The sequence below is a fragment of the Tauraco erythrolophus genome, chromosome Z (assembly GCF_009769465.1).
Source record: "Tauraco erythrolophus isolate bTauEry1 chromosome Z, bTauEry1.pri, whole genome shotgun sequence".
NCBI classification, from domain to species: domain Eukaryota; kingdom Metazoa; phylum Chordata; class Aves; order Musophagiformes; family Musophagidae; genus Tauraco; species Tauraco erythrolophus.
Genome location: NC_141496.1, coordinates 45,242,854 through 45,256,062, shown reverse-complemented (window position 1 = coordinate 45,256,062; position 13,209 = coordinate 45,242,854). Strand labels below are relative to the sequence as shown.

Sequence of the window (13,209 nt, the reverse complement as noted above, 5' to 3'; positions counted from 1 at the left end):
AAACACAGACCTACGGTAAGTTGTAGTAGGATCTAATGCACCTGATCCTGCTCCCAAAAGAATTTCAATGGCCATCATAGAAATGGGATTGCCCTCTAACTAACCTCTGATAGTCTCAGGCCAAATGTAACCTACAACAATCTTTTGAAACTTACTAAGCAAATGGAGACCCTTCTACATTTTCTACAGTACAGTCATTCTAAACAAGAAATAAAAATTAGTTCATCTCTTGAACTCTGCCTCATCACTCTGGAATATCTTGCTTAACCCAATTTCTCTTATAGGATTCACGAACACTGAATGCCTCATTGCCTACATTTGGTTTCCCCTGCAGGTCACTGGTCTCAGTACTCTGAAACTGGTGATGATTTATAACACAAAGCAAACACTTTCTGTAAATAAGAGACGGACACTGAGCAGATAAAGACCAGGAACTGAAAAATCAGTCTGGCGTTTGGTTTAGTAGACAGAAAACGTTCAAGTCCTCAAAAAGAAAAGCTCTGTTTACCTGAAGAATCAACCAATTCAGATGGAAAATCAGAGGAAAGGCAGAGGGACGTAAACATAAATGCTGGAAAATGCTTTACTCTTTACTGCAGCTCTCTCTGACCAGGCCCTTTGCAGCAAGTTTCCAGGGCCATCAGCTTTCTATCTCCACAAGCCATAGTGTATAACCTACAGGTCTGGTGCAACTTTTCAAACAAGAAACAATCTGGCATCTTGGAAACCATCAGTCAGAAGGAAAAGCATATTTGGGAGTCCTTACTCAGACAAATATCGCACCAGAGCCACAGCAGCCATGGACAAGGATCCTCCACTGATCATCCTTTTCATCATCAGCCAGCAATGGAAGCTGGTGTGGACAATCTTTCTCTGTTTCTCACTCTCCTTTCCTTTTCTTTCCCTTCCCTTCTTCTGCCTTTTTGGTCACCCCCTTGGATGTTTTAGATAACATCAATGTGATACTTCAGGTTAATTCAAGTTAACCAAATATGCACAAGAAGCCGGCACGTGAAGCTGGAGCCTGGTGCAAGGGTTACTCACCTTCCACTACCACCGCTGCAGGTTTTGAATAGGCTGTACCCAGGCTGTTCTTGGCTACACATCGATACTGTCCTGCATCTTCTCTCTGAACATTGTGGATCCTTAAATTCCCCGAATCAAGGACAGCAATACGAGCGTTCTCCTGCCAGAGGAATGAGGGATAGAGGCGAGGGCTCTACATGCAGGCTGCACACAAGCAGCACCAAATATCTATTTGCAAATATTAGGCTTACACGCAAGAAAATCATTTGTGTTGTCCTACGACTGAAGGATTTGGCAACAGCTCTTCATGTTCAGCATTATCATGATGTAGTCACCCACCCTTCTTCTTGCAGATCAGTGAATTATAGCTTCAAAAGAGCCCTGAATCTTAGCTAAGCAGCTCAGTAGCTCTTATTTATGAGAACACTCATAAGTGTATTCAGCAGCATTTGACCACACTTAGAAGTAATAAATACATATAATATAAAATATAGATACACAGAGAATGATCGGTTTATAGGCAGAATTATCCAGACGCAGATTATTTATGAGAGAAGCCCTGGATTTTCCAAACGCTTGCTTCCTAGCAACTACAATTTACAAATGCTGTAATTGACATTCATGTTTTAACACAGTACCTTTAGTCAATAACTAGCGTTACTTAAATTTCATTCTCTACTCACCTTTACCACCGTTTCTCCTTTGATCCAGGAAACAGAAGGTTTTGGGTTTCCCATTGTAGTGCATGGAAGTACAGCCTTTAGCCCTTCTATTATTTCCACATTTGTAGGCGATCGGGTTATTTTGGGTCCTAAAATTTGAAAAGTCAAAAATTAAAGCTGAACTGAAGCAAAGAGATACTAGAACAGTACAAGTTCAGAAATGATAACAAAATCTCTACTGCTTTTTCTGTACAATGCTGAAAGACAGATCAGTCTTAGTAGGTCATGAGGACCTTGGAAAGAAAAAACTTTCTTAAGCATAGTGTAGCATTCAGAATTTCAGTTTATGGACACAAAAGCAGCTAACTTGCATGGGTTATTTTCAGGAAAGGAGTTTGACAGTCCTTTGAATGAGGGCCTGGGCTAAAATCCAAATCCAGATGAGAGTATTTCCAATATTGAAGAATGTTTGCATTCCAGGTTTTGACATTCTTCACTGCATAAACAATGTCTCGTATGAAAGCTCAGATCTGGAGTGAATTGGTTTTGAAATAGTTTTAACACAGGCTTGTCTCCAGCTCAACAAGAACCATAGAATTATAGAATCACAAAATGGTTTGGGTTGGAAGGGACCTTAAAGATCATCTAGTTCCAACCCTCCTGCCGTGGGCATGTAAAGAAGGGCCTGCACATCAATTAGCGTCCCTAATGGAAGTATTTATAACTATGATAGTAAAAAGGAGAAAGGATCCTTAAAGAAAAAAACAATCAAACTCCCTTAAAGTTATTATGGGACAAATTTAAATTTGTTTTATCCAAAGAAAAGCATGGCCTAGCTTATTCTGAGCTGGCAGTAAAAAAGGTCTTTATCTCAGTGTTTTGGGAGATTTGAAGTTTTGCCTCCCTTGCACAATACTGAACCAGCAGAAAAACGACATTCAGAGCACATCACCTCCTGGCCACCACCTGCAGGCGACTGGGTTGCTGGGGAGCCCCAGAGTTACCAGACCTGGAGGATCATGCCCATTAATGCAAACAAATCCTTTCCCACAAACAGATGCTTTAGCCAGGATATATCTCAGCTGCCCTTTTAAGTGTTCGTGTAAATAACTGCAATCATGTGAGTTCAGTTTCACCAAGCCCGGCACGTATACAGCCTTTTGCAAGAACCAGTCCCCTGCCTTCCACGTGGGATGACATTTACACCGTGGTGCTTCAGACCTTTCAAGACTGCTGTTAGGAACATCTGAACAGCATTTACTTGGTTTTGCCACCCTCAGGCATAAATCTGATTAGTGAAATCTCTTGTTTAAAATTCACAAAGGGTTTATGCTGTATTGCTACAGAGGTCTAATCTATCAAATTGTGCTGCCTTCACTAAGTTTTGTACAAAAGGCGTTCTTCAAAGCATCATTTTTTACCTTCTGCTGTGCAAATGATTCCTCTGATCCTAGCACAAGTGTGTGTTGCTCTAAGTGAGTAATAGCAACTGCTCTTAGTTAAGGTGTAATCCAGTATGCCATGTCTCTGCCTCAAGGGACTGCATCTAGCCCCACAGGAACACAGGTTTGCCCTGAACACAGATCCCCGGCAGCCGTACCCGGGTAGTCTGCTCAGGCTTTCAATGACACACTCACATGGCATCGTCAGGAAGAAATTACATTCCCACTTACGCATTTTCACTTGGAGAGCCCCACAGCTCTGCGCGGCTGCTCCAACCCCGTTATCCGCCGTGCAGCAGTACACCCCATCATCGCTGTCCTCCACGCTCAGAATGGTCAGGAGCTGCCCGTTCCTCTGTATGCTGTACCGGGTGTCGAACAGCCTGCAGGGCACAGCACGGATTGTCAGGGGTGGAGGAATTGCACGGAGAGCAGGAATTGCATTTGTATCTGCAGACCACTGACAGCACTAAAAATGGCAGTATATTTTACTTTTTATTTTCAACCTGCAAAGAGAAGGAAAGGCACTGGAAATGTTGCATTGGGCCTTAAGATTCAGTCTGTTCCTCACTAGATCATGAGGTTCCTGCCTGCCACCAGCATGGTGGCAATTCTTCCTCCAGTCAGGTATTGGTAAAGTAAGTAGATATCACCATTGGATTTCTGTCTGGCCAAGGACAGGCATGAGCACAAGTAAACTTGTCCATCTGGATTCTCTTTTAGGTATAATCACTCAGCGCAAGGGAAGAACTGCCTATATAGGAACTGGAACTGGCTGAAGTTTTCTAAAAATCCTTCTTCAGATTTCAAAAAAAAAAAAATCTTTTTCACTGAACAGATAATGTTATAGAAAGACTTTGAGTGTTGTGAAAAAAGATGCAAACAAAATCCAAGTATTTTTGTGTCTGCATCCAGGAATATTTTCGTCTATTTTTTGAAAAAAACAAAACAAAACAAAAAAAAAAAAAACACCAAACCAACAAAGAAGCAGAGAAATATGCTGAAGAAAAGAAGCCATCTGAAGATTAGAGGATGCAAGTATACCTAAAGTTTAATGACAGCAGGCTTTAACCTGGAGACTTTTGAGAAGTCAAGAAAAACCCCGAGGCTGGAGCAACAAAGGTACGAAATATTGTAACAAAATCTGTAGCACAAAGTCAAATTCTATGTGTGAGCACAGGGTGCGCGTGTGTGTGCACATGTGCGAGAGCAGGGAGAGACAGAAATAAAGATGGTGAGAAAATGGAGGGCTGATCTCCAATTTTCATTGCAAAACTGGACAAGTACAGTAAAACTTCAGTGGAACAAGATTTGCATAATGTTTCATCAATTCCTCCACGTTTGATTTTCACACCTTCACTGACGCTTTTTGGAAGCAACTCCATGCAACTGGCTTTGACTCTGACAAATGGTGGCAAAAGAGATCTGACCTGAGGGTTGTCTCCCAAGCTATCATAAATACCTGATGCCTAAATATGTCCTGTTTTGCCTTTAACTGTTAAAAATATTACAGCAGTCACCGAGTAATCTGAATGTGCCATTTATGGTGTTACAGGCACATATTTCCTTTCAACAGCCTTTTGCCTTTCAGTCTTGCATCTCCCTCCTCCTTTTCACTCTGGGAAGAAAGAGCACAATGAACTCATCCATCGTGTAAAAGACGTACAAGCTCCTTATTTCCTGAGGGAGGTTCACCCTGGGCAGCCCTGTCTTGGAGATGGGGCAGGCAACCATTTCACTAGGCACAGAGCACCTCCCAGTCTACTTGCACAAGTTTTGATGCCAAAGGGAAAGGCGCTTCCAGAAGACTAGCGCTGACAAGAGCCTCTGTCCTGGCACTATGCCCGTTGAAGCTGAATGTTTACGTACTGTTTTGTTTTGAAGGTTAGCTTAGCCTTCTGTTCAGGATGCTGGGACCTTGGCAAGATAAGAAAATTTTGTAAATAAAATAACAGATAATTAATGCTTGTAATAACTAACCCCTTTGAAGTTTGATACATACACACAAAGGCACATAAATATATTCATAAAATCATAGAATCATAGAATGGTTTGGATTGGAAGGGACATGAAAAATCATCTAGATCCAACCCCCCTGTCATGGGCAGGGAAACCCTCCACTACACCAGGTTGCCCAAAGCCTCATTCAACCTGGCCTTGAACACTTCCAGGGATGGGGCAGCCACAACTTCTCTGGGCAACCTGTTTCAGCACCTCAGCACCCTCAGAGTGCAAATCTAAGAATTTCTTCCTTAGATCTAATCTAAACCTACCCTCTTTCAGTTTAAAGCCATTGCCCCTTGTCCTATCACTACACGCCCTTGTAAAAAGTTCCTCTCCAGATTTCTTGTAGGCCCCCTTTAAGACTGGAAGGCTTCTAGAAGGTGTCCCCAGAACCTTCTCTTCTCCAGGCTGAGTAATCCAAACTCTCTCAGCCTGTCTTCACAGGAGACACACTCCAGCCCTTGGATCATCTAAACGGCCATCCATCCTCTGAACCCACTCCAACAGGCCCATGTCCTTCTTGTTTTCCAGGCCCCAGAGCTGAATACAGTATTCCAGGTGAGGTCTCACGAGACCAGAGTAGAGACGCAGAATCACCTCCCTCAATCTGCTGGTCATGCTTCTTTGGATGCAACCAAATATGGTTGGCTTTTAAGCCAACCGTTTTGATGTGGTTGACTTTCTGGGCTGCAAGTGCACATTGCCGACTCATGTTGAGCTTCTCATCAACAAACACCCCCAAGTCCTTGTCCTCAGGATTGATCTCAATCCATTCTCCACCCAGCCTGCTTTTGTGTTTGGGGTTGCTCCATCCTATGTGCAGGACCGTGCACTTGGCCTTCTTGAACTTCCTGAGGTTCGCACAGGCCCACCTCTCCGACCTGTCAAGGTCCCTCTGGATGGCATCCCTTCCCTCCAGCATGTCAGCTACACCACACAGCTTGGTGTCGTCAGCAAACTTGCTGAGGGTGCACTCAATCCCACTGTCTATGTCACAGGCAAAGATGTTAAACAGTGCTGGCCCCAATACCAGCCCCTGAGGAATGCCACTCATCACTGGCCTCCACTTGGACATTGAGCCATTGGCCACAACCCTTTGAATGCAACCATCCAGTCGATTCCTTATCCACCGAGTGATCCACCCATCAATTCCATGTCTCTCCAATTTAGAGACACGAATGTCGTGTGGGCCAATGTCAAATGCTTTGCACAAGTCCAGGTAGATGGTGGCAATTGTTCTTCCCTTATCCAGCAATGCTGTAACCTCATAAATTTGTCAGTCATGATTTTGCCACCAAATTTGTCAGATGTGATTTGCACTTAGTGAAGTCATGTTGGCCGTCACCAATCACCTCTTTTTTTATATGCCTTAGCATAGTTTCCAGGAGGATCTGCCCCATGATCTTGCTGGGCACAGAGGTGAAACTGACTGACCTGTAGTTCCCTGGGTCTTCCTTTTTTCCCTTTTCAAAAAACGGTATATTGATATGTTTTTTCCCAGAAAGAAAAAGTCCCCTGATCTGATCCTTTTCCATTGTGCAAACACTTTTATCCATGTTCTCAAAAAGCAACAGAAATATTTTCAGCTTATCTATTTCCCTGTCTTTGGTCTGAGCTTTTGTATCCAGCAACGCTGACTATTAATGTCAACACAGCTTTGGGAAAGTGAAATAGTTGCTGCTATTAATATTGCTCCAGAAGCAGAGCTTTTTTGATCAGTATTTTCCATTTTGGTCAATGTTATGAAAATGGCACTGTGTTTCAGAGAGAGGGGGATAGCTTTTAGGAAGGTGTGTTGGGCATCTGGAAGTGGGGACTGGGTTGAGAAACGATCTGTTTCTCATATGATATTAGAATATAGAGAGAGTGAAATTTTAAAGACCATAGGGAGAGCAAGGCATGTAATCTCCATGGTTCTGCATGAATGGTTTCCTCTCCCAGCTTTGATTTGATTTAATTTTCAGGCATGGTGTCACTGATGGGAAGGAATTAGAAGGTAGGTAACTGGATTTGGAAATAACATCTGTGGAAATTCAGACCTCCATCCAACAACATGGCTGAGGTCAGAGGGTTAGGTCAGGGTGTTTCTGAGGTTCTGTTGCAGCCAACGAAAAAAAAGATTTCTGAAGGTCAGCATACATAGGTGTAGCGTTCTGCTTTTCTCCTATTCTAAAATGGTCTTCCTAGCAGTAAGAACTCCTTCTGCTGCTTACTTATTTGGAGTCTTCCCAGCCAATGGTTCAAGGGCTCTTTAGATGCTTGACCCCAATAGCAGGAATCGTGCTTCCGGTGATCATCTGGCTAACATGGACTTCCCTTCTGGAGAATGGGCCTTAACTGTGTTACACCAGAGGTTGTTCTGTAATTTTCGCTTATAAAAGGAGTCATTAACAGCAATCTTGAATGAGAAACTGATGTGAAGCGATGTGGCAGATATAACGTGATTTCGGAGCTGGAAGATCACGTACAATTTACTGTCTACAGCAACAGGGCTAAAGCAGTGATAGCAACTTCTGTAACACGTTTTCAAGGCTGCCTTCTTAGATGGCACCTTCATACCTGGTGGTTAAATATCTGACAGTGCGTAACAACAAGAAGACAGTTTGCTATGGTCAGATCCAGAACTAGAAGCAAACACGAACAGCATGATACAACCCCTACTATGCAGTTTCCAGGCACGTTGCAGACACTTGGGCAACAAGTCTGGCAATGCTCCTTTCAAATATTATACAGCATCCTCATCCTTCATAAATGCTTAAACTGAGGAACAGAGCAGATTGCGTTGTCTGAAGCTGGAGAGCAAGCTCCTTTCACTGCTTGCAGCAGAAACCAACTATTTTCAAGCTCAAATGTGTGAATCTGCAAGAGCACCTCCCAGGTACTCCTATTACTCCCTAAGGAACATAAATTCCTATATAATTACGGCCACTTATCCTCTTCCCTGCCACAGACCCATTGTGATGTTTCCAGATATCTCATTTTGAAGGAAAGCACTGGCAGTTTTGGCAGGAGATGCTGGAGAGGACTAGGGTTGCTCCCTACCTGATGGGAATGCTGTTGCGCGTCCAGGTAATCTCCGGCTCAGGATATGACTCCACTACGCAGACAAACTTGGCGATGTCCTCTACCAGTGCATCCACAGTTTCCAGAGGAGTGATGATCAAGGGAGCTGTGCAAAGGAAGAGAAAATGAGAAAACCTCCCAGTGCCTTCTGGAGAGAGGCACGAAGCCTGTCAGAACCCTTTGGCGGAGGCAGCTGTTTCCCTGCAGACTCACTCCACGGCTTTTTCCCCAGTGCTGAGGTGCTTTGCACCCCAAAATGTTCACTGTAACACGGACCGCTCCGCATTTGTAGCTGCAGCCTTCTGTTGTTTGCTGCAGGTCTTGCATTTTCCCTTGTGCTCCCTGTATAGGGTACAAAACCAAGTGACCCAAGCATGAGGCAGCTCCAACAAGACCAGTGTGACCCTTATTTCTAAACCTTCTCTCCTCCAACGTGCACAGTACCAGGTGGCACACTGCAAGGGCACAGATGAGGCTATCCCCTGGCTACAGGGGTAGCACTGTGGGGGCTGGAAGTGCACACAAATTGAAGTCAAGCTGACCAGCCCCTGCAGCCTCCTTAGTAAGGCACAATGCATGAGACTGGGGCTTATTCATCATTAATATGTGATTTGTTCCACTCAACTACTTCTCTTTAAAAAAAAAAAAAATACAAGTTATACAGCACTATATATTTCAAAGCCAGGCTTGTAAAGAAATCAGATCTTCCAGATTTGTGGTGTTACTCGCACACATTCTCTTTTTCTCACATTTTCTAACCAGGTAGCACCAGGATTAGAAGTCTAATAGCTGTGTCTGATACTTATTATCACAGACCTGTCATCATACATTATTTGAATGTATCTTTAGAAACATTTTCCATCGCCCTGGTAAAAGTCTTGAAGCACAGCTGGAAGGGATCAAAGGATATGCCTAGCGAGTCACTTTCCCTACGCATGGCATGCATTGCAGCCACTGCCTCCAAAGACGCTTGAATGACTTTTAGTCTATGGCTGCGAGAGACACACATCCAATATTTGTTGGACTGGATTTCATTGACAGCTGTGCTGAGATGAACCAGTTTCATACCACATTGCTGAAGCGCCACCTTGAAAATGTACAGCGGATGCAGGAATCTTCCTGTTCCTCGCTGACTGTAGCAGAATCTGGCACATTATGCATCTTTATACAGGAAAATCCTGACCACACTGTATCTGCTGGCCCTCCTCAGTACAGTAAGATTTAAATTGAGGCAAAAATAAACTACATTTTATCCCTCCGTCCTAAAAAAACAGGCAAAATAGAGGATGCTCTGATTTAAGTAACTGAGAATAATAGAAAGCCTTTTCCTTAATGTTTTTTCAATTTACATGGGAGTGAAAATTAGAATGCTATTGGAGTTCAGCTGTAATGAAGCTAGAGGAAATGAAGATCAGCTTCCGCTATCAGGTTTACGTAAAAGTCCTAACACCTTTGAAATGTCATTAGAATGAATGTGCCTCAATTATATTTCTAGATTATATGACTTCCCATTGCATAATTGATAATGACTAGGCTTGTATAAAAAGATCTTAAAACTACAGCTAAGGTAGCTTTAAATATTGTATTAACTAAATATTAGTTAAAATATGTCTGTGTCAGATTCGTTGTTTAAGATCACTGCTTCAAATTGTATCAGGCTTCAATCTATTGAGTCATTTTGGGTTGCACTAGATAGAAGTAGTCATCCGTATTGCACCCAGATGAATCCTACGGCAGTGAAACCAATTGGAAGATTTTCGTAAAGCCTAAATTTTCCTGCTCCCGAAGGTTGTCTAAGGAGAATAACCTCCATTGATAGCTATCTTGTCTGCTCCAAAGGGGACATTGCCATTTCGTGACAGAGTTTATTGGGTTTTGATGGCTGATAACAGAGTTTTATAATTTAATTTTATACAGTATGTTTTTATCGCTGATAAAAACGACTTTTATCGCTGATAAAAGTCTGCACACCTTGATCTCTGGAAGGATACTTTTTTAACCCTAAGGAATGTAAATTTTTACAGTCACCAAAATTCAAAGCAACCATTTTTATAACCGTGTTGTCACGATAAGCATGGCCATTCTCATGAAGAATAAAGTTAGATTTGTATCAAGAGCCAGTATGCGTAACAACAGTATTTTATTCTCTGGGCAAACAAGGGCTGACAGTTTTATATATTAAATAAATTCACTAACAACAATTAAGTACTTTCATGGTATCTCTTTAATTCAACATAAGACAGAATTATCCCTAGCAATATTGCCAGCATGAGGTCTGAGCTGGCATCTCCTGAAAGCCGGCACCAAGGTCTGCTTTGCTGTCTCTCCTAAAAACCAGGACACAGCTCTTAGGGCAGAATCAAGCCCCGTACTCATAGAAAGCACTGTCCTAACCAACAGCACTTTAGCTATGGTAGGATGTATGAAAGGAGCTGTTTTTTTGGAGCTGCCTCCCCATATTTTACATGTTCGAAGCGGGACTGTAACAACAGTGGTGTGTCATTTTCTCGTACGGCATTTTTACCTTTCCGACACCAAACTTGGGTGCTGGGCCGGCCAGGAGGCAAAGCAGTGCTCCCGCCACTGGGGCGGGAGGCCGGGGCAGCACGGCGTGGCATGTCTGCAGGGCACGGCCAGCGCTGGAGGGGTCCGTCATGTTGTCACCAGGCGGTGAGAGAGCCCCAAAATGGATGAGGTGGTGCCGGCCTCTAAAAGCCAGCCAAAAAACCGCAGGTGTTCGTGTCAGCCTGGATTTTCTCAGGAAAGTGATCAAAAGCTATGATGCCTTCATTACCAGATTTTAACATGGGAAAATAAAGCTCAGACAATGTACAGATGTAACTATCAGCATACAGAAACAGCCCCAGACCTTCCCATGTGTATCCAGTGGGGCTCTTTGGTGGTTTTTAGGTAGCCCTGTGGCTTTACATAACATCGAAAATGTATATAGCTGTAAAGGCACACAGGTGCCATTTTTCTGGATGTCAGCTGTAGTTTCCTGAGATAGCAAAATGACCCAAGGCCAGTCATGGGGCCCAGGAGAAAGCCAAATCTCCTTCTATCCCTGTCTCACCAGAAGCTTCTAAATTGCTTGGCTTTGGTTTTGGGTTGAGACTTTCAAAAAAAGACAAGCCAGGCAAACAAAACTAAGCAGAAAGCAGAGGCAGTCTGCCCTGCAGCACTGCAGACACCGGGAGATACTGCAGTTCCTCTGGTCAAAAACTGCTCCAACCGCAAAACCTCTACATGGCACCGCTGGGCTATAGTCGTGTTTCAGCCTCTCTCAGGGAATAAGGCAATTCGGCCACCCAAGACATTTTAGGAAAGGATGCATTGCACTGTGCCACCAGGAAAAAAATCAGTCCCCTTCCTTTTTGCTTTTCTTGTCTCTCCAATCCTGTCTTACCACAGCTTTCAAAAAGACTGAGGTTCACCAACTTATTTTAGTGTCTTAGGAAAAAAAATTAACATTTTTATTTCAAAAGTTTTTTTATAAAGAAGAGATCTTTTTTTTTTTCCATTTTGAGGCCAACCTGACCAACAATTGTAAGAGCGCGGCCCTGCAAGAGCAGCAATGTTGGCCGAACATTTGACTTCTGGCATCCTCCTTGAGGTTTTTTTAATTTTCCTGAAGCTACAAAGTTTCTGGTATGCTTAGAATGGCTCCTGACAGTCATCGTGTAGCAAAACATTTTGTCCACAGGGTTACCAGATGGTACAGCCAGAAGACCGCCATTGCACTTTGTACCTCAAAGTCTTTTCTAAATAGATTTTTTTCGGTTCTTATGTTGGCTAAAAGTATGTGTGCATGTGTCTGTGTGCATGTGTGTACACAAGAGAGGAAAAAGGTATAATAACTTCTATGTTATATGAAATAGAAACCATGCATCTTTGTATTTCTAGACATACACTCTATAAAGACATTATAGCTATTTACTTCTTCTTTGAGCTTTATATATTTATAAGCATATGCAGGCATGAAGAACACCGCAAATTTTGGGCTCTGCAACAACAGGTTCTACTAGCCATTAAAACCTGTAAGCTTCCTCTGACATGAGAAACGTTCATTCCACCCAGGCTGAACCCAAAGGTCTCCCCTGTCCATTACAACAGGACTTACATGCTCCTCCTAGACAAAGAACTTTCAATCCCAAACACAAATATGGTATTATTTTCACTGCCATCCTTCTAAAAGCAGCGAAGCGACCACTGAAAGCAGTACATTTTTGCCCTTATCAGGAATGCTATCACGCCACCCACCCCACCGTTACCAGAGACATCTTCCCCTTTGCAAAACCTCCTTCAGCAAGCAGCAGAAGCAGAGCAGGGCAAAAGCCCCTCCAAGCAAACCTTTCAGGAGTGTCTCGGCCAAGCTGAGGGCTGCCAGGGTGAGGACGTACACCAGGGGCACCTTCAGCGGGTCTTTCATGTTTGATCCAGAAAGCATCCGGCTCCTTCAGGCGAGGCGTGTGGAGCTCCCCGTCGGCTGCATTTCGGATGGCGGTGCGTGAGCAGAGTCCTCCACTAATGACGGAACAGGGTCTGCGAGATCTAAGTATAATCAGGAATTCTCCCACCCGGTGGCGATGATGGACATGGCCAGCTGGTGCGTATCCACTTTGGTCAGTGTGAAAGAGTGGGGCTCGTGAAACAAGAGAAAGCAAATCCCTTCTGAATTCCTTCTAAGCAAACAGAGAGGAGTACAATGGGCAAATGCATTTCCAGGACAGTTGTTATCACCATAGTCCAGTGCTGCAACGTCACCAGGACTTTATTTCAGCACTGTGTAAGTACAGTAGTGGAAAAAATGCTTGCCACTGGGTTTTCCTTCAGCTTAGTCCCCCTCTTTTTCATTTTTTCTCCTCGCTCTCTCGCACGCGCACCCTCTGTCTTATTATAACCTTTCATGTTTGGCTGCAATATGCCACCTGTTGCCCCGCTGATAGCATTTCTTTTCTTAACAGATGCATTTGCTGGAGCAGGAGAGGTTGGCATTGAGGGCTGGAAGTGCC

The 13,209-nt window shown here is 43.5% G+C and overlaps 1 protein-coding gene across 4 annotated transcripts in view; it reads right to left on the bottom strand.

The window, feature by feature from the left end:
* The window catches only part of MUSK (muscle associated receptor tyrosine kinase), a 58,012-nt gene extending 45,368 nt beyond the window's left edge, over positions 1–12,644 (bottom strand). For 3 of the 4 annotated variants that reach the window (XM_086629468.1, XM_086629467.1, XM_086629469.1), the window contains exons 1-5: positions 12,548–12,626; positions 8,177–8,303; positions 3,362–3,513; positions 1,710–1,837; positions 1,045–1,186 (exon numbers count right to left, since the gene is read on the bottom strand). Coding sequence is in view for 3 of the 4 variants with exons in the window: in XM_086629467.1 (XP_086485593.1) it covers positions 1,045–1,186; positions 1,710–1,837; positions 3,362–3,513; positions 8,177–8,303; positions 12,548–12,626 (628 nt within the window). In the remaining variant the exon portion in view is untranslated. Of the gene's footprint in view, positions 1–1,044; positions 1,187–1,709; positions 1,838–3,361; positions 3,514–8,176; positions 8,304–12,547 lie in introns of all 4 variants that reach the window. The other variant, XM_086629466.1, reaches the window with a different exon arrangement.
* Positions 12,645–13,209: the final 565 nt, after the last annotated feature.